Source organism: Marasmius oreades, chromosome 8, assembly GCF_018924745.1.
Source record: "Marasmius oreades isolate 03SP1 chromosome 8, whole genome shotgun sequence".
Lineage (NCBI taxonomy): Eukaryota > Fungi > Basidiomycota > Agaricomycetes > Agaricales > Marasmiaceae > Marasmius > Marasmius oreades.
Window position 1 is genome coordinate 1880951 of NC_057330.1, and position 19960 is coordinate 1900910.

The window sequence follows — 19960 nt, forward strand, 5'->3', positions numbered from 1 at the left end:
ACCGAGGAAACTACGAAATTTCCATCGCGTTTGGATCATATTCTAGTTGTAACAGTAGACTATTGTGACTTGTATCACTCTCAAAGAGAACACGCTTCGACCTATCCTCCTCTCTATCAGCCGGTCAGCGGAAGTGCAGCACCAGAACACCATAGCCACCTACCTAGGGTCTTCATCATCTGAATCGTCCTCTCGCTTTCTTCTATTGATGGGTCTTTGAGTTGCCGGATAGGAAGCAACCGCCTGACTTGCTCTGTATATGGCTTCATATTCCTGAGTTTGAGTTTGAATAGGGTCTTAAATTTGAAGAAAGTGATTAATACTCGCCTTGATTTGTGTTAAGAAACCACCGTTGGGGGAGATACAATATCGACGGTTTTGGACTAAATGGAGGGCATCTTCCCAAGACAAAGAGTAGTATTGCATGACAAACATCACAACGAACGCCGGTGAAAGACTGATACCACCTATGACGAATTTAGTGCAAAGTTGAAGACGAAAGATCGAGTAGAAACAACGCACCGTTACAATGAACAAGCACTCTTCCTCCTCTCTCTGGCCTGATAGCCTCATCGATGAACGCTTTTGCTCTGGAGCAGTAGATTGTTGAATTAAGATTTCGCAGGAGATGACTTGCAGAAGAATGGGTAGAACCTTGGAAAGAGTCGAATCAGGTTCTGTTCTTCGTTGTCTTCCACGTCCAGTGTCAGGTATGAGAAGTGTTCTGGAAATCGAGGTCTGACTGAGAACGCTTCTTTGGCGTCACGAATACAAACGCTGGACAAAGAGCTGGTGAGCAGTGATAACTGTATATCAATTTGGGGAGAAGACTCACATATGGGTTATATTCAGACTTTGGAGGGTCTCCAAGGACTTTGAGGCCACAAATGGTCCCAGAAAGAGTCCGGGTAATATCTCCTGACATTCCCTACGCATTTCATACCTGTACCACAAAGATTGAAAGAAGGTCAAACAAGAAAAGATATAATTCGGTACCTCCATTCAACGTCGCCAGGACCTTGAATCACGTTTCGCACTTGTTCATCGGTGAGTTGTGAGATGCTCATGGTGGTAGTGGGATGAGGACTTTGGTAATTTGACGCGGCGGAGTCGGGCCTCGTCAGACGCGTCCCAGAATCTACACAGCCACCAATACTGTCACTGATCGACTTGTAATGGATCTCTTTGACGATGTTCCGTACGTTTCGTCTCTGTGCTGCTCTGTCAGAGAACTCATATCTACCATAGGCAGCTTATAGATAGCGCGCAGGAAACTGTCATTCCTGATTCCAACGTGGTACCGACGAATCGCGTTCCTCTGACGATCATTTGCGGGTTTCTGGGGGCAGGAAAATCAACCTTACTTAGGTAGTTATTATTGACTCTTCATATTGGATCGCTCATCACGCTGACCTCAGACGAATACTTACTGAACGTCATGGCTATCGAATCGCTGTGATCATGAACGAATTCGGGGATACCGCGGTGAGTGGAATCTTCCTCCAACCCATTCTGCGGAGTAAGCTAACATAACCCTTTATGAAAGGATATCGAAGGTTCGTATAGATTAACATGAGATTCGTAACGCAAGACAACTTGCTGCAATGGTTTATAGCGAAAACGATCAATGTGTCATCCGCGGAAGATCCTACAGCAGAAAACTCAGAAGAGTTTCTCGAGCTGGCTAATGGATGTTTGTGCTGTAGCATCAAAGACTCCGGTGCAGCTGCGATCGAGAAATTAATGCAGAAGAAGGGTGCTTTTGACCATATTCTCCTTGAAACCACCGGACTTGCTGATCCAGGTAGCTTCAGTGTTTGTTGCTTGTGCACTGAATAAATTCAAACAGGACCTATCGCATCCATGTTTTGGCAAAATGAGGAATACGCAATGGGCTTGGGAAATGACATAGCTTTGGACGGCATCATTTGCGTCGTGGACGCGGTATTTGGACGACAGGTTGTCTGATGTTCGCTAGAAATTCTCTGACTCTGGCTGATGACCATCTTTTGTTTTGACTACAGCAAATGGAGGAAGACAGCCCCTCTGATGCTAGTGGGGCGGGCGAGAGTTTACGGTATTTACCTTGCGTGTTTTACCTTTTGGCACTGATGATACGGCACACATCCTACAGGCAAGTTGCTGGGTCGGATGTGATTCTTTTAAACAAGGTTGACTTGGTCGATGAAGCTACTGCTTCATCGATGGAGGAGACCATTCATAGAGTTAATCCAGTCGCCCGAATCCATAGGACCGTCCGTGGACAGATTGACCTGAAGTACATCATGGGAATATCAGCGTATGCTACAGACACCGCTCAAGCTAGACAGCTTTTGGGCTCGATGCGCCATTGCTCAGATTCGTCTTCCCATGCAAACGATCATTTATCAAGAGGAACCCAGGTCACTCATTATGAGATGCGAGGAATAACGAGTCTTCAAGTATCCTGTCCTGTGCTTAGTGCATCGAAACTCGAAACTCTAGATGAATGGATACGGAGTGTTTTATGGGAGGGAAGGCTGCCGGAGAGCTCAGGGATAGACGAAATACAGGTTCTTCGGTGTAAGGGACTGTTCACAGCAGACACAGGAGACCAATACGTCCTTCAAGGAGTTCGGAACATTTACGAACTCTCGAAGGTCTCTTCTGGGGGGGACGTTGATCTCGGCGTCCCAGATGTCGGAAAGCTAGTTCTGATCGGAAAGGGACTCAATCAGGATGTACGTCGAAGTCTGGAAGCAATAGTCAACTTGTAAGTCTGCATGAAAGTCCGTATGTTCACTGCTCTTTGTATAGATGGGATTCGGGCCGTGTCATTCGGCTCGAGTACGTTCCCTGAATTTCCGGTGGACCACGGTGTAATATTCCATTTTTCAACTCAGCACCGAAAGCCTATGTTACCAACGCTTTTTCGTCCTTGGAGAGAGAGACGATGACCTCTTCGTGTCACTAGTATACTACAAACTCATCTTGATATTCCATTTGCTCCCACCATCAAGGTTTCGATTTTTTCTCTTCCATGCAAGTACGTGTTCGAGTATCCTTCAGTGTGTGTGGTTTCTCCTAGAATGAAGCCTGACAAGATAATCTGCATGGGAATCTAAGCACTTTTCCCGGCAAGTTGCCGGTAGGGTGAGAAATTCTTCTTATTTTTATCAAAGTTTTATTAGATATGTACATAATAGCAGAACGCCGATCAAAGTTACACTCCCCTTTCCAGTCGCCGATTTGGTACTGCCATACAGTGTACGTGATGGTGTGCATATACGTACTCTGCCTGTGATGAATACTGAATACTTGATATTAAACACGCGATCTCGAACAATTGATGGATGATTCGATGAGGTTCGGGTGCAATGACTTGAACTTCCCCGCATCGGTTGATGGCGGTTGGGTTGATAGAATGAGCAACGCCGTGGGTTTGGGATACGAATCAGACAAAGGTTCACATGGATCAGCCGTAGGATTGGAGGTTATCTGCGATCTGTGACCGTGTTCATCCCGCAGTTCTACTGGAAGTCGCTTGTTTGCCGAGCTGCGACCAGGGGCAGAGTCTAGGCCAGTTGGCTTGTCTTCCCATCTCGCTGTTACAACGAATCATTTTTAATTTTATTTTGTCTGGGAATAAGAAGCCCGGTTTCCAGTTCTATGACGACTACTTCCAGTACTCGTTTATGGGATCCGAAGACAGTTAATGAGACTGACTGGTCCGCGGTATCTTCACAGTTGTTCTGATACGATCATCAGCCAGAGGCCAAAGCGAGAGTGAATGGCACAACTGTAGCCTGCCATGTGTGGCGTTGTTGAAACGGCGACCGGAAGCGGCCGAGTCCGTGGGAAATATATTTAAAGGCCGGCCATTATCTCCGCCGCTATTCAACCTCAGCGAAGACGAGTTTGTACGTACATATGTACCGTCCCTTATGTACATAATCCACTGCTCCCTTTTCTTCCTGACTATGCCCCCAGCTTCTACTCACGAATGCCTTCCCTCTTGACTCTTCCCATCGAGGTACTCGATAACATCGCCTTCCACGTCGCCTGTCCCCAAATCCAGGGCCTTCCAGATGATCTCACTTCCTTTTCCCTCGTTTCTCGTCGCATATACCGCACCTTCAGCGATTCGCCAGCCCTCCATGCCAAGATCTTCAAGTTAAAGTTCAGTCATAGCGCCATTTCCCGTCGAGCATTCGTCCCCAAATCCAAGGAATATGCCTGGCAACTCAAGTGGTTCTCCCAGGTTCTCTCTCACATTCGTCGTCGTTCGGCTGCTCTTCCAGACTATGCCTATGCTTTTGGCGAGCACGATCCAGACGAGCCTTCCGTTTCCGAGCTTCTCTTCGCTCTTTGGTTCTTATGTCTTGATGACGATGGCTGCAATCGTCTGCAAATGGAACACGCAGGCGCTTATGAATGGGTCACTGCTTTCGTCCATACCCAGTTGTACGTCAAGGCAGACCTTGGTTGGCCTCTCGAGGATGCCAGGAACTCGTGTGCGTTATGGGTCATGTGGTATCTTACAACAAAAGGTACGAGGATCGCCGGTTTTTCTCTCACATTTTTACACACTTCATTCCATTTCAGCTCGTTTGTTTTCAGAGTCAGCAGCTGCTCGGCAGCAACTAGTGAACCGAGTCCTGCCATTCGTGACTCTTCCCTATCGCTATCCTGCCGCCTTCGCCCCACCAAATCACTTCCATTTGCCGCTTGTTGCAGGTGGACCTGCAGAGTGGGACGACCACGCGCACACTAGTTCCATACCCACTCCTCATGGAAAATATCCCATTTACCTGTCATCCGATCGCGTCTGGCGGCATGTTCATTTCTTCCGAAGAACACCCACCACCGTACCACTTGTCTCCGACTCTGCCAAATTACTCTACTTCTCTCGCCGAGAGTTCACACCATTTGGTATCCCTCCACACCTTCCTCTCACTCGCGAAGATCAGAGAGAACTTCTACGTCAGAGGTTCATCGCTGAAGCACAGGAAAATGGAAGGGTGCTCAGTTCGTTCGAACTGCAACGACTCATCGCCGCGGAAATATCTCCAACGCAGGAAGACATAATGGAAATGAATGCTAGCTTGCTCGGTGGGGAACTCGTTCCCCACTCTTCTTTCGGTCAGGGTGGTGGCACTGCTTTAACAGGAGGTGCAAGTATCGTCTTGGACGCCAATGGTCGGATTATTGAAGTCGATGAGTCAGATTGCTCGAGTAAAAGGTGGGATAACGATTGGTGGCGTTTACGTCAGTGTCGTTCCTGCTGGCTACATGACGATAGTGCCGACACTGAAGAGACCTCCCATGGTGACATGATGGCTGGCCACCCACGGCAAGGAAGAGTTTATACACCTGGTTCATTAACTGGCTTATGGTCTGGGAGGATGCTGGTAGGCTTCTTCCTTACCTTGGTCCAACTTCTCCTTCCCACCAACTCATCTGGTTCTATCAGATTCCTTCACAGTCGCATCTCGAAGACATGTTGCGACCCAGAGGACCTCAACCTGAAGATGGGCGTTTGGTTCATCCTCGGCCTGAAGATTTCACTGAGAATAACTTGAGGCTCACGACTGTGCCAGTGTTCATGCGGCTAACTGAGCACGTTTCTTATGCTCCCAATCCTATGATACCTTGCGGCGGGAGATCAGATTCGACAGACCCTGCTGAGCGTGAATTCGATCAGGGTCTGTCCAACGGCTACTTTCCCAATGGCATGCGACACAGGAGATCGCCGGATGGCGAGGGTGTGATCTTTAGTGTTCCGCCGCCTGCAACGTCCACGAGCTCCGTTCCTCAAGAATACTATTACCATACCCTCAAGTCGAAACGAGGTGGTGATACCAACAGGCTAAAACCAGGAAAATTTCACGACCTTGATAGTTGTTCTGGGTGTAGAGTCGTGGCAGAAGCACGTCAAAAGGCACGAGTCTCGGCCACTGCGGAAGAAGGCGAGGAAGATGATGACCTCGGGGATACTGCTTCCGATCCTCAAGATAGCGTGGAGGACGACGACAGCTATTTTGAGGAAACGGCACCTCCACACGATCCGCACAAGGTTCTCGACTGTGACGGAATTCAGGATATAGTCATCACGGGTGAAACGGATGACCGTCATGGACAGGCTTGGAACCATTTTACCTTCCAAGGACGGGTTCGACACTACGATGGAATGGTGGGAATCTTGAGGTGCCCGGTATGTCAAGCCATCGTTAACCTAAGGACGAACTGACCTCTCCCACGAAAAGCGTAAACCTGGTGTTGGCAACGTCTTTTTCTATGGGACTATCATCGGCGAACAAAATTTTGTAGGAAACTGGAGGGTGGCTAATGTCGATGTTGGCATGCCCGCCTGGGAAGGCGCTTTCAGTTTGGGCAAAAAGATTGAGTGAGGTTGTTCCCCTCTCTGTTGTTGTAGTTGTGATATGCTTCTTTGTGTGTGTGCTATGTATATCTATTGTTTGCGTTCGACGCTTCCTTTATTTATTTCCTCCTTTAGATACCGTCTTGACTCTCATTCCTTCGCATCCCAAAATGTACCAATATCATTTCTTGCAACCAGACACTGTAGGACTACTCCCCCCATTCTCTTTCATACATACTGTTCGCGTTCTGAGGCTAGCAACTGTTAACTTTTTTAGTTATCGTAATTCACACAAAAACTTGTACTGTCTTGGTTCAAAACGCTGCCCTAGTGAATTTGTTCCTTCACCACATGCACAGTAAATCCCCAATAATAATGATAAAATGGAAGCCGACACGGATGCGATTGCGATTCCGGGTACGTAGCTGAAATGGCGTCATGCATTCAACCATTCGACGGTGGTCCATTGTTGTATGGATCACCTTGTAAGACCCCATTTCGACCCTGTCGACTGATCGAAAAAGGGGGTCTAGGGTGGTGTAATCGCTAGATGAGATATTCACACAATTGAAAAAATAAATCCATGGGTGGCACCGATGTCAAAGCATACATTTTCACGTCCTCCTCCGTTTACTAGATCTCCCTTGCTCGAGATCCTCCTGCCGTTTAGCCTTCTGTCCCGCGACCCTCATATATTCCTTCCTCTTCTCCTTCTCCTTCTCACCCTTCTTAGCCGCCTCCTTCTCAAGCTCCTTCTGGTGTTGAGCACGTTTCTCTGCCTTTTTCTCCTTTCTACGATCCAGCTGGTCCTTACGCACAGCGCGGATCTGTTGCATTAGAGCAATAGCCTTCTTCTCCTCTGGTTCCAGCACGACCGCACGTTTTTGCAAATAAGTCTGTTTCGTCTGTGCTTTCATAAGTTTAGGCTTCGATGCGTAAGGTAACGAAGCTTGGATCTTTTTCGGCACGACTAGTGGATTGAATTTCCTGTGGGGCCGTTCGATCTTCTTGTACGTCGAGTTGACGTTGAGCGGCGTCTTCAAACCCTCGTCCCTACGAACCTGCCCGGTGAGACGCATACCGGACCAGTGAGATTTGTCGGGGAGTAGGAGTGAGGTAACGGGATTATAAAACTTGCGGGGTGAGATCGAGTACCACGCTCTTAGGAAGATTATATCTGTAAGGGGGTCGCATGGTGAGCTCGAGAATTAAACTAGGGGAAGAATGGACCATACCGCTGTGGAGTAATTTATCCTCAAAGGTGGCGCGGAAGGCTCCGTCTGGCTTGGGTAGTGCTTTCTTCACTTGTCCTCTAATACCGGACACGGTCCGGATATTTGCACCCTCAAACTTGGCCACTTCCAGGGCTGAGGAGAACATATCTTTGACAAACGCGGTGTTCTTCCAGACTTTGAAGGGGACACCAGTCAATTTGAGCTTCTTGACAATCTTGACCGACCGATCGATGTCAAGGACGACGCCCGTGGCGGAGACTCTAAAATTGTTGACGTCACCAGCGAGCGAATGAAAAGCGCAGAAACCTGTATTGGGAAGGGAAACGGGCCCGTAAAAGGTGGCGTAACAGTGCATGTGCTCGGGTGTGTATTTGAGCATTCGCATTCGGATGGAATGATCATCGAGGGAGTATATCGGGACCGTTTGAAAACGCCGCCAACCTAACGACAGGATGAGAGGGTCGTTGGTCTTCAATGTCTTCGTGAACCAACGATGCCGTTTGATCCTGACCTGAACGTAACCGAACCTCTCTTCGGCTGGTAAAAGTCCTCCGACGATGATCGGATAGTTTGGGTCGAAGTACTCCACCATTTCACAGGGGACGTCAACGAGTTCGATTCGAACGTATGCCCCAGGACGGAAACCTTCGATGAGAGCTCTCGAGTCCTCGTCCATGTTCTCGAATTCCTCGCGGTTGAGCTGAAGCTGACGAGCCATCTCATCTTTCTTTTCGTCGTAAAAGTCTAGTTTAGAGGATCCTTCGGGGTCGTCGTACTGTTCATCGAACTTTCGCTTGAGTGCTTCCTTCTTGGTAGCCAAAGCAGCAGCACGTTGCGCTTCATGGTCTAAGGATGCTGGTTCCATGGGATCTTTGCCGGAAGCTTCAAAATCTTCGAAACCTCCTTCATCGTCCTCGTACGGTTCTCCTTCACCCTCCTCAGGAGGGGCTGTTGCGTCACCAGTAATGAAGAGGTTCCGTAACGACTCGAGCATCTCCTCGTCTTCCCATTTACGCAAAGTTTCGGGGTCAATGACTTCCTTTGTCCTATCCATGTCATCTCTGCCTCTCGATTTGTCTTCAGGAGCTGTCTGTTTGAAAAAGTCGTCGTCATCGTCCTGATCCATTTTCTTCTCCGCTTCTGCCATCTTCTTTTTTATCAATGCATTGGGATTCTCTGATAATACTTCTTCCGGAGTTAAACTACTGGAATATATCAGCTTTATCCAGTTGCGCCGTCGAGGGGTCTTCGAAAACGCTTCAGCGGCCTTTTCTGCAAGATTGGCTTTCCATCTAGGTGCATCCTCGTCCTCGTCCTCGTCCTCGTCTTCGTCGCTGGGTATGGCAAAGTCTTCCTCACCGTCAAATCTCGTTCTCTGTCCACCCTCCTCTTCATCATCATCTAAGCCCAAATCAGAGTCACTATCGGCAAAGTCGACTTCAGTCCGTTGGCCTTTACTGGACGAAGGCATCGAACGAGCTACATCTCGAGGCTTCGACCTGCCTGTATTTCGTGGGTCGGCACGAAGAACATCCATGTCGAGTTCATGGTCGTCTTCACTCTCAGACTCATCTGAAACGTCGCTACTTTCCTCGCTCTCATCCTCATCCTCATCCTCATCCTCATCCAGTTGGTGAAATTCTGTCCCGAGATTCTTGGAAGATGAGCCGAATAAACGAATTTGGCTTTGTGCAACCGCATCCTCTAATGTTATTCCTGCGTCTTGCAGATCCATTACCATTTGTTCGCCTTCACCTTGAGGAACTAGATAGAGAACACGTCAGGTCCTCTTAAAAAGACTTGGAAGGAGAGAACTCCTTACCATCCGTGTTTCCTCGCGTGAAGTTTCCAGGAACATTGATGTAAACAGCGTCCTTGTCATACATGACACCACCAACATCGCTCATAGGAGCATGAACAAGAAGTTTCTTCTTCTCACTCAACCTTCTCCGTTTCTCCGAATCAGCGTCAGGTAACGGACATGGATCTCCAAGTTTCGCGACGCTCTTCATCTCGAGATCGCCCACACCAGGAATGTGAACCTTGGTACCAGTACGCAGATTGGTTCCACGGACGTAGCCGTATAGGGTCACGGAACGGTCGCATTTGCCTTTACTGGTGCGTATTGATTCGCGGGGGGTTAGGTCTTCGAGACGGTCGGCGAGGAGGTAAGGGTGGGAGTTGCGGAAGACGAGGGGACGGAATTTCATGACGCTGATGAAACGGGAAAGGTTGAGAATTTCAGTGTCGGGGTAGCGGCTATTGAGGACTCCGGAGAGGTAGAAGAGTTTTGCACCTTGATAGATTTCGGTCCAGAAACGCTTTTTGAGTTGTTTTTTAGTAGCGCGAAGGGTGGCGGATTTTTTGATGAGGTCGAGGTGGGTGAGGATACCGATTACTTTTGGGAAACCGTGAGATTGGAGGATGTTGAGGAATTCAAAGGTTTCCTGTGAAACGATTGAGATTGAGTAGTAAGGGACATAATCGTGATACTCACCATTTCAAAACCAAAAGAACCGTCTATCATGAGGAGAACGAGGTCAGCAATTTTCCCAATGTCGATCATGCTATTGATATCGTTGTTGCATTCGATAAAAGTCAACCGTCGTTTCTTGCCAGTGACGACGGTTATAGGACCCTTGGGTTCATTGAGGGTTTGTTTTGTGTAACGTCTGACGAGACTCTTCAATAAAGTAGTTTTGCCAACACCCGGTGGACCAACAATGGCGACGATGACGGGTGGGGGATCGTCTTCTGGGGTTCTGTTGACAAGAGGAACGTGTAGACGAGTTTGATCGCGTTCTACGTTTCGTCGTCCTTGACGTTCTGCTCGTCGACCTGATTTTGGTGCAAAGGCCTGTAAAGGCGTTTCAGGGTGTAATTGGTCTGGACGGTGAAAAAAACGCGCACTTTTTCATTGAAACCGTGTTGTTTTTCTTTTCCTTTTCCTTTTGCTTTCTTCTCTGCCTTTGCACCGGAATGAGCAGCCCTATGAGGCTTATGGGGACGATCTTCCATGAGGAGTTGGCCCCAAATTCAAATTTTTTTTCCGCTACTAGATTTTACGTAAGGGTTTTCTGCCGGCGGTAAGACCCGGTGACCGTGAGCAGGCAGCTGACGGCAAATCAACTGTTCCACCTGGTCTCTAAGTTCAGACGCGGCAAGCAGCCAGCTGCAGGCGAGCGGTGAATCAGCTGAGTGAGATGTAATTCTATACTATCCACGTTTACTCCTTCTGATGACTATTTTAAAGGCCACTGATGGTGCATTTTTTCCGTGTTTTATGTCTTCCGGTGTTTTCGTTTTTACGTGAGCACCGTCTCAGAAGGGACCTACTGCAACGTAATGTGTAAAGTGGAGTTGCTCGCGGGCCCTTGCAGATGACCTTTCGATTCATTCCCCGTAATGTTGGCGGCCCGAAAATATCGATGGTATAAAGCTATCACCTAAATGACGCCTTGACTCCAGCTCGCTCCCGCCATACGCTATGCGTTACTTCGCCAAACACTCCCTTAAAGTAGGCAATCGCGTCACGAAAGCAGCAGACTTGACCTTGAGGTTCGCGTTTTCTTTTGGATCCTTTCATCACGCTAACTTCAACCATCTCAGGCAAACCCTCTTCCCGCTGTTCTTGGTCACCATCTTGTACTTTCTCTGGGTATGTATACTCACCGCAGTTTGGGTCATACTCAGTTCCGTTGCAGGGTTTTGCCTATGGACTGCTTGATACTTTGAACAAACACTTCCAATCTACTCTCGGCATCACTCGAACTCGTTCCTCCGGTCTTCAAGCAGCTTACTTTGGCGCTTACCCCCTTGCCTCCCTCGGATATGGAAACTGGGTACTCAGACATTACGGTTACCGAGCCGTCTTTATCATGGGTCTCATACTTTACGGGATCGGTGCCTTTATGATGTGGCCTGCAGCTCTCAATCGAAGCTTTGGCGGTTTCTGTGGTGCCACTTTTATCATTGGCAGCGGTTTGGGTTGTTTGGAGACCGCGGCTAATCCATATATGGCTGGTAACTGACTGCCTCCCGCTCCCGTCTCTAAACCGGCTTCCTGAAATTATTTTTTTCCTTTCCTCAGTGACCGGTCCTCCTCAGTATGCTGAAATGAGAATCAATTTGGCACAGGCAGTGCAAGCCATAGGCACTGGTAAGCATCTACCGTGTCCCCTCGAACCATACTTATAAGTGCCCCCTTGCAAGTCGTTGGTCCCGTTCTGGGGTCATATGTCTTTTTTAATCAGATCACTACAGACTCCGTCGACACTCTCAAGTCGGTACAATGGGTCTATCTGGCTATCGGATGCTTCGTCTTCTCCCTTGCTGTAGTCTTCTACTTCTCTGTGATCCCTGAAGTTACAGGTACCGTCCCTCGTTGGCCAATCATGCGACTACTCATCTGATGCGCCCCCAAGATGCTGATATGTCAGAGCAAGCCGATATCACCCACTCTGAAAACAGGGACGATTCAAAGCCTTTCTGGCAACAATACAGGCTTTTCCACGCTGCTTGGGCTCAGTTTTGCTATACTGGTGCACAAGGTTCAGTGTTTCTCACCGAAATTATTATATGTGCTCATCTGGGACTATCGACAGTGGCCATCGCTGGTTATTTCATCAATTATGTTACTGAAATTCGTCCGGGCACCTCCTCTGCCCTCGGCGCACAGTTCCTGGCTATTGCACAAGGATGTTTTGCGATTGGCCGTTTCACAGGCTCAGGCAAGTTTATCCAGCCACTGATCTCCAAATTTTTTCTTATCTTTGCCCTATAAGGAATCATGCATTTCGTCAAACCAAGAATTGTGTTGTTGTTATATCTCACCCCTGCTATGGCCTTTTGTGCCGCGAGTATCGACACGAGGGGTAACGTTGGTCTCGCAATGTTGATAGTCACTCTGTTCTTTGAAAGTGTCTGTTTCCCAACTATCGTCGCTCTTGGGATTCGTGGACTCGGAAGGCACACCAAAGTGAGAATTTCCTTCCTCCTCCTCCTTCTGCAGAGGGGGTTCTTATCTGATTTTTACATTTAGCGAGGCTCTGGATTCATTGTAGCAGGTGTTGCTGGTGGTGCATGTGGTACGTTGCTTCTTTTCTCCAAAAAACAGACCATCTGCTCATGCGAGGCTTGTTTTTTTTTAAAAAAGTACCCCCGATTCTCGCCCGTGCTGCTGACAATCATAACAGCACTGCGTTCGCTATGATTGTACCCACCATGTTTTTTGCCAGCGCGCTCAGTTACCCCATATGCGTCAACTTTGTGCCTTCTTACAGGAATCGAGCCGATGCCACTGGGACGGGCGTCAAGACTGAGAAACCTGCGGATGTAGAGAGTGATATTGTTAAAGCCTAATATTGAAGTCCCCATCATGTAGTATGAATGAATCCTGAATCTATGTAGCCAAAAGGATTCACGACCCTTGCCGTTTTTCTTCTCCGTATCGCGATTCTGGTGGATATCAGTGCTGTATACAACGAATCAAAGCACGTCTTTTGAGCATGGCATGTATTCAGGGCTTCATTTCATACTCTGTTCTAGGCATTTTAGATTTTAGAAAAGAGATCTCTAGTTTCGCGGCGACGGTTCAAGTACAAGTACGAATTCTACTCGGTTATGATCTTGGATCCACTAGGTGTACCTGATACTTAGTCTGCATGGGTAATCAAACCACACAACGTCAAATTAGCGACATACCACTCCTGGTTGGTGTACCCAACCGACTGGACCTCGAGCGACCGATGACAGGCGGTGACCCGCTCCTCGGGCTAGGTGTGGATGGTGTTCCCGTTCGACTTCTCCTAGACGTACTAGTCATGGATGTCGTCCTAACGTGATGTGCTGGTGGTGGTGGTGGTGGTTTCCGCCAAAACATCAATTTCCCCCACCACCGTGCGTGTCTCTGCATGCGACCCAGTTCGTCTCTTCGTCTCTCAAAAGCGGATCTGTAACGTTCGTAGGATTCGCGGAATTGTTTGTCTACTTTGGAAGAGAAGATGAGTTCTCCTCGTGGGTTGCTTGCGGGGGGTATGGGTGATATTGGGATGGCTTTGCCGATTGATTGAGAACGTCGACGGGCTTGCGGTTGCAGTTCATCGCCAGATGGTGATGAGGCTCGAGATGACCGGGGCGATGAATCGCGGCTCTGTGGCCGTCGAGTGGGTGTTTCCTCTGGTCGTGGGAAGAAGAAGGAGATGTTGAAGTAGAATTTGCTTGCAAGGGGTGGTTTTCGAACGTTCAAATACATATTGAATGAACGTAACGCTCGGTTGGCATGTGGAACGTATCTGTTGGGTGTGGGTGAAATAAATGCTACAACGCATCACAAGTCCAGATAGCTTACTTGTTTGCATAGGCGATCTTTTCAGAATACATTCCACTTGCAAAGAAAAGGACCAAGGTCGCGATGCTCACGAAAAGAAGCCCGCTTGTGAAGTATGGATGTAACATGACAGGTCTATCAGGTCGATATAAATCGGGCAAGCATCGTTGCAGAAGAGCGTTGTATGGTATTGCCAATAGAGACGAAGAGGTTGGCATTAACACCTCCCATAATAGAAAAGCAATGATTATGAGCAACTGTAACAAAAATACTACCCCAAACGGTAGGTCAGTTTTCTCGTGGGGCCCACTCATGAGTGGAAGACGCACATTGATATCGAGATTTGCGTTTTTGGAGGCTTGCCGCCGTACTTTTGAGTCTTTCTTCGAATAACAACAAATCCCGAAAAACTGAAGGGTCATGGTTTGGGCTTCTCGTTGGTGGTGGTGTTGAACGGGGAGGCATTCGGCCCTTTCCGCTCTCGGTCCGGCCACGTGTAAAGAGCTTCGTAACGCGTCCACGTGATGTGTCGCGTTGTTGATTTTCCTTCCGGGTGTTTTTGGTCCTTTTCCCCCTCACCCGCTTGCCCTGCGAAACCCGGTCGACCTGTCTTCAGCATGAAGAACACTTCTCGTCCTCCAGTCATCCGCATTCAAGGCGACCAGATTGAAAGTGACCGTATTCAACTGGAACACAATCTACAGAACACAGACCTCTCTATCCGTCTATCGTCACAGGACGACTTTGACGACAGTATAGAATATCCAAGGCATAATTCAGGCCCTTCTCCTTTTAACGATTTTGGCTCTTTTATTCACCGTTCTGGTGACCATTTTGACGGTGATATCCCTAATGCTTGGTCATATCGCACAGGCGACGACGAAGAAGGCGTTCATCCTTACGGCGGGGAGACTATGTCGACTGCTGCTCATCATGCCAGTGCTCTCACATTGAACGCTGGATTAGGTGGCAATAGAGGGGCGAGACGGGAAGTTAGTCTGAGCGGTGCGGAGTACGATCCAGATAGGCCTTTACACGCCATGATCGCTGGGGTGGATAGCAAACTCAGTATCTTCGATGCGGATCCTTCGAGGTCTAAATACACGGTGCGCCTGTTTCTTTTCTTTTTTTGAGTCATAACCTGACAGTCTCTTATGCGTGTTGTAGGCCCCAGGTGGAATCACATTTGACCCGTTGGTTGTGGACAGCACTGCTGAACTTGATCGTATCTTAAAATCCGGCCATGCACCACCCCCTTCCTTGCGGTGTCGCGCCGATGTAGCACGCTCAAATAACTCCTCATCTACATCCTCTTCCTCCGACTCAGAAGGTCCTAACTCTCGTCCTAAAATCACGGATGCGTTACGCCGCGTCTCGTTCTCCCCAAAGCGCCCTCGTAGCCCAAAAACTTATCATTCTCCTCACCACCGATCTTCTAACTTACCCGACGTACAACCTACACCCAGCATCCTCCTACACACCTCTCCGTTATCCCGGCAACCTCATTTTCAAACAACCGACGGACATACCCAATCCACCCCCAAGCCCCGGACTACCAAACGAACCAATATCCTCCCTACCCATTCTTCACAGCCTGAAGTGCGACTTCAACCTCCTACACCCTCTTCCTCGACTTCTAGATTCAACAAACAGGCCCGGGGCTTGTCCAAAGATATCGACACCGAAGCAGAGCGCAGCCGTACGAACCACAAGCGCAACGATATGCCAGAAGGCTTTGGTATCCCTGGCAGTACAAAGCACTTTAACACCAATCGCAATAACTCGTCAAAGAGCAGAATTCACCTGCCTGATGTCACTGGTCTGACGAACGCGGTTGAATCTCCGGCAAAAGTCATGCTCAATCACTATTCTTATCAGCCCACTGATGAACCTCGAGAAAATGAAGGTGAGTTGTATATCGTTCTCTCCAGATTAAGAAAATACATGATGGACTTGTTTGTCGTCAGCTCGCCTACTCGCGGTCCTCAACACGATACAAAGCAAACTTTCGCGTCTTGAAGATGAGAATAGCATTTCAAGGCGCAGAGTGCGGGAACTAGAGTATGAGCTGGAAGTGTGTAAACGGGAAGTTGCAAAGGAGCGAACTCGCGTGTTGGAGAAAGAGAGTGCTATCCTTCAGAACCAGCGGGAGCTAGAACGCGCTGTTGCTGATGCGAAGAAGTCTATGAAGGGGAAGGGAAAAGCTAGGGATGCGAGTATCAACAACGATGCTGATGCCTCTGTCAGATATAAGGAAGCGGTGGAGGAGAAGAAAGGTAATGAACACCGCTATTTTGTTGACATTATCATTATTTCCTTGCTAAGGATTCCGTTTTTTCAGCCCTGGAAGCACTGATTTCAACACTTCGTTCTCACCTCACGAGACTCACCGCTGAACTGTCTTCTCATCAAGAGCTCTTAGTCGAACTTCGGTCATTGCGTGAAGCGGACTCACGCGCGTTGAGAGAGAAAGCGGCCGATATCACTCAACTTCGAAATGAGGTCGAAAGGCTCGCTGGTGAAGTGGAGGTTCTACGCGGTGTTGTCGAGGAGGGGTTGAAGGAACGCCGGCTGAATAGAGAAAACTCGAAGTTGAACGAATCACAGTCGCAATCAGGCTCACAAGTGGTTGATATAGCTGATACGCGGACGAGTGAAGGCGGCAGTGCGACTGGTGAAGCACACGAGGAAGAGGAGGAGGAAGAAGCAGATGACGAAGACGATCAAGAAGAGACCGGAGAACCCGAACCTTTTGACCCTCAGTCTATACCAGGCTCGTCGAGGGATGGTTTGCCCGACCGAACGATGGGAACGGATCGTGCCACTGTCGGTGTCAGTTCCAGCGGCGTGTCGAACCAATCCAGGAGTGGTAGGTTCATTGACGACGAAGAACTCGTTCGAATCGCGGCGGATGTTGAAGAAAGGCGATCTGAACTTTCAGTTGATTCTCCTTCTGATTTCACTTCTCGGATCTTGGAACCTTCGTGCTCGGCTTCACAGTCAAATCGACGATCTGTCCTCGAAGTTGAAGAGGTTATGGATGATAGAGCAGCTTCGCCTACGCACAGTCTTCAGAGCGAGGGACGACCTGATCATTCAACATATCAACCTCAACCAGTCGAGTCTCGTCCCGCTGCCCCAACACCTGCTCACGCTTCTTGGCACAATAAGCGTTTAATGCGACGGACTGAGACTGATTATCATGACGCTGATGACTCCATCTCGGGAGCGCCTTTTCCTCAGATACGAGGCGAAAGGCTGGAACGACTGTTTTTCAGTGCGCCTGACCATGATGAGAAAACGTGTAATGTTTGTCACAGGAAACGCGGAAATGTAGTTAACCATCGGCCAACTTCACCATCATTATTACCAGGCAGGCTTGGTCAGGGCTTGAATAAACGGATGGCAAGGGAGACCAACGATGAAGAGGATGAGGGTTTCGCCGAAGAGGAAGACGTTGAGATTGCCGAATCTCCTCGACGGGAAAAGCGGGCGGAGGGACGAGGGCGGGTACCAGCTTTCCGCGATAGCTATGAGAAGAGAAAGAATTTACCCCAGCAAACGGTTCTTGTGCGGGTGATTCGAGAGTTGGAGGATGATTTTACCCATTTCAAGGGGTGAGTTTTTTCTTCCCCCGCCAGTATGGGTCTCACGGTGTTTATTGATGAATTCAGGGTTTACGTCGAGCTCGCCGACCAGTACAAGGATATGGACCCCATTTCTGATGTTCTTAAACGGAATCTGTTGGCGCAACATTTGCGTGAGGTTATAGATATACTCGAACAAAAGGTACATGGAATGATTTTATCTTGGTGGCGTCTTCATACTGATCGCCCTATCATTCATTTGTACAGGGCGACCAGATTGCATCTCTCTATGATCTACTCACTTTTCAAGACAAACCAACATCTAATCCGCAGTACACTCGAAGTATTCCCAAGAGTACAAATTCGCTTGGACGGACGGCTGGTGTGAAAAATCGGTTGGCTTTTGCCTAGGACTATTCTTCTCAAACACATCTCTTTTTTTTTTCGCTGTAGCCTGTAGGTAGGTCGCACATTAATTTTTTCTTGTAGTTGCACACAACGGTCCAATCAAACCTTTTCTCGTCGCAAACCTATGCACATGTATAATTACATATTCCACGTTGGGAGCGTATTTATGTACTCCACAACCAATCTATATGAACACGTCTTTAGGCTGTAGAGTTTACAGGCTCGATAACGAGGCGATGGCACATGAGAATCACCTAGATTTTCCGGTACTTGCACCATATTGGGGTAGACCTACCTAGCTGTGGAAGGTTGGTGGTAGTGGGAACAGATGTGAAATCCCAACTGCGACGTGATTCGTGAGGGTTTTGAGATTGGGCAGAAGCGTTGGTCCAATGTATGTATAGTACATGATATTAAGCTAATAGTACGCGGTAGAATTGAATCTGTACTCCTAACCATCTTACCGTTGTGGTCATGTCGGTCAGAGATAGTTGCCAATAGCTTCAGCTTAATGTCTCGAGAACAGTGCATCTTCCGTAACGTGCACAAGCCACAGCGATTTCCACATTCCATCGAAGTCGCTGGGCATGTGTAGTTTGACATCCCTCTGAGCACTGAACAAAATACAGTAACGCTCGTATTCGTGTGTCGGTAAGGACTGCATTCCCTCCTCCTTGACGCTGTGTTCATCGAAAAAGGTAAACTCCAATGCGAATAAAGATTTTTTGACTGGGTTGACGATGAAGGAGTTGAACGATGCTCGATTGCGGGCGTGTGGTCGATAATAGCCCAGGTCATCGAATTTCAATTCTTTGAATTCACACCGGTAAATTGTGAGAGGTTGGGGGTCAAAGGCTTCGGGGACGACGTCAACGATGCCTAGATTAGAACCGCTAACGAAATACTTTTCAATTCGGGGCTCTCCAGGCGAGGGTGTTGCGTAGATGATGTTCTTTTGCGAGTTATTCGACTTCGGACGCTTGCATAACTGGGTTGCCTTCCAGTACCCGCCCATTGGCAACTGTCCGTGAATTATATCCTCCAAAAGATGAGCTGCGGCGCTTGGTGTCTGCGGAATAGAGTTGAACAGTCTATACATGCTCCGCGCGTGGCATTCCCAGTTCTTGGAGAATTTTTCTTTTAGCAAACCGAGAACTTTGGAAGTGATAAAATCGACTGCGATCCGACAGCGTTTCTCATCCGGGTATATATATAGCAAAGATCCGGTATGAAAGGCTGTCGTGTATGCTTGGTTGCCTTATCCCGCAAATAACTTGTTCAAGCTGGTCAAAAGTGATAAGGTCAATCCTATGCTGCAGGCCAGAACGGTATTCCTCAGGTCTCCTGGCGTACATGCTGACAAGGCGAGCGGATGGCCCATAATCCGTCACGAATCTCATTAGTTCTTCCTTTGTCGGGATGTTACGCCAAAATTTCCTCCTATGCAAAATGTGAAAAGGTTATAACAATGAAGAAATTATACGCAGCGTACATCATCAACAGTTCTCGTACTGGGCTGGGTTTCATATACCATTGATAGGGCTGCACATCAAGCTTATCTATCCAATTAAGTCGATTGGCCCGCGAAGGGGTCGCTTGGAGTGTCCGAGCACCCGAATGCAATATCTTGTCCCTAGGATATACATTGTCCTGGTTTGAATCCACAAGGAACCAGACATTGTCGGGGAGGATCTCGCCGAATTCAGTCATGGAGATGCGAGACAAGCCCATGGCATGCCAATAAATAAAGTAATCGGGTTCGGTCTGTAAACAGGTAGGAAGGCGTGCGAGAAGACGTTCGACGAGGACGTAATAAAGAAAGTAGCTCTTCCCTGCAGGCAAATGTCATTGTGAGGCTAGCCTCGAAACCGTACTAAGACTTACCAATGCCGGGCATCCCACACACGATAAAAACATTACGAGAGGGTGAAAAGGGTCGGTCATGGTCATCGGGAACCATTTGTTGGCCGTCACCTTCCTGGCTATCGATATCCATTTGCTGGTCTTCAACTTCCCGGCCATCACCTTCCTGGCCTTCACC

At 48.4% G+C, this 19960-nt stretch overlaps 8 protein-coding genes across 10 annotated transcripts; 3 read left to right on the forward strand and 5 right to left on the reverse strand.

Annotated features, from left to right (window-relative positions):
• Positions 1-2: 2 nt before the first annotated feature.
• Positions 3-1083, reverse strand: E1B28_012562 (uncharacterized protein). Its single transcript, XM_043157688.1, has 7 exons — positions 997-1083; positions 836-943; positions 655-777; positions 523-590; positions 328-467; positions 164-273; positions 3-113 (listed from the first exon to the last, which is right to left on the reverse strand). Exons 1-7 carry the CDS (start codon positions 1065-1067, stop codon positions 11-13), a joined length of 723 nt encoding a protein of 240 aa, XP_043005056.1. The 5' UTR covers positions 1068-1083; the 3' UTR covers positions 3-10.
• A 2803-nt stretch (positions 1084-3886) lies between these two features.
• Positions 3887-6389, forward strand: E1B28_012563 (uncharacterized protein; the record flags this gene model as incomplete). Its single annotated transcript, XM_043157689.1, has 4 exons — positions 3887-4529; positions 4585-5390; positions 5453-6193; positions 6246-6389. The coding sequence occupies exons 1-4, from the start codon at positions 3983-3985 to the stop codon at positions 6387-6389; spliced, it is 2238 nt and encodes a 745-aa protein (XP_043005057.1). The 5' UTR covers positions 3887-3982.
• Positions 6390-6857: 468 nt separating this feature from the next.
• Positions 6858-10628, reverse strand: E1B28_012564 (uncharacterized protein). Its single transcript, XM_043157690.1, has 6 exons — positions 10507-10628; positions 10094-10453; positions 9419-10043; positions 7597-9360; positions 6972-7538; positions 6858-6907 (listed from the first exon to the last, which is right to left on the reverse strand). Exons 1-5 carry the CDS (start codon positions 10612-10614, stop codon positions 6976-6978), a joined length of 3420 nt encoding a protein of 1139 aa, XP_043005058.1. The 5' UTR covers positions 10615-10628; the 3' UTR covers positions 6858-6907; positions 6972-6975.
• Positions 10629-10721: 93 nt separating this feature from the next.
• Positions 10722-13038, forward strand: E1B28_012565 (uncharacterized protein). Of its 2 annotated transcripts, XM_043157691.1 has the most exons (11): positions 10722-10794; positions 10850-11154; positions 11206-11254; positions 11301-11619; positions 11687-11755; positions 11809-11967; positions 12021-12146; positions 12201-12326; positions 12381-12574; positions 12638-12683; positions 12752-13038. In XM_043157691.1, exons 2-11 carry the CDS (start codon positions 11084-11086, stop codon positions 12955-12957), a joined length of 1365 nt encoding a protein of 454 aa, XP_043005059.1. In that variant the 5' UTR covers positions 10722-10794; positions 10850-11083; the 3' UTR covers positions 12958-13038. The 2 variants fall into 2 exon arrangements, with proteins under 2 accessions (XP_043005059.1, XP_043005060.1); XM_043157692.1 differs by having other exon boundaries at positions 11206-11619.
• Positions 13026-14395, reverse strand: E1B28_012566 (uncharacterized protein). 2 transcript variants are annotated; one of them, XM_043157693.1, is made up of 4 exons: positions 14254-14395; positions 13946-14195; positions 13300-13889; positions 13026-13243 (listed from the first exon to the last, which is right to left on the reverse strand). In XM_043157693.1, the coding sequence occupies exons 1-4, from the start codon at positions 14387-14389 to the stop codon at positions 13209-13211; spliced, it is 1011 nt and encodes a 336-aa protein (XP_043005061.1). In that variant the 5' UTR covers positions 14390-14395; the 3' UTR covers positions 13026-13208. The 2 variants fall into 2 exon arrangements, with proteins under 2 accessions (XP_043005061.1, XP_043005062.1); XM_043157694.1 differs by having other exon boundaries at positions 13026-13889.
• A 72-nt stretch (positions 14396-14467) lies between these two features.
• E1B28_012567 (uncharacterized protein) lies at positions 14468-18129 on the forward strand. Its single transcript, XM_043157695.1, has 6 exons — positions 14468-15030; positions 15092-15830; positions 15892-16200; positions 16266-17541; positions 17599-17713; positions 17779-18129. Exons 1-6 carry the CDS (start codon positions 14542-14544, stop codon positions 17920-17922), a joined length of 3072 nt encoding a protein of 1023 aa, XP_043005063.1. The 5' UTR covers positions 14468-14541; the 3' UTR covers positions 17923-18129.
• Positions 18130-18427: 298 nt separating this feature from the next.
• Positions 18428-19163, reverse strand: E1B28_012568 (uncharacterized protein; the record flags this gene model as incomplete). Its single annotated transcript, XM_043157696.1, has 1 exon — positions 18428-19163. Exon 1 carries the CDS (start codon positions 19016-19018, stop codon positions 18428-18430), a length of 591 nt encoding a protein of 196 aa, XP_043005064.1. The 5' UTR covers positions 19019-19163.
• A 196-nt stretch (positions 19164-19359) lies between these two features.
• E1B28_012569 (uncharacterized protein) lies at positions 19360-19915 on the reverse strand (the record flags this gene model as incomplete). Its single annotated transcript, XM_043157697.1, has 2 exons — positions 19360-19751; positions 19804-19915. The coding sequence occupies 2 exons, from the start codon at positions 19913-19915 to the stop codon at positions 19360-19362; spliced, it is 504 nt and encodes a 167-aa protein (XP_043005065.1).
• Between the last annotated feature and the right edge of the window lie 45 nt (positions 19916-19960).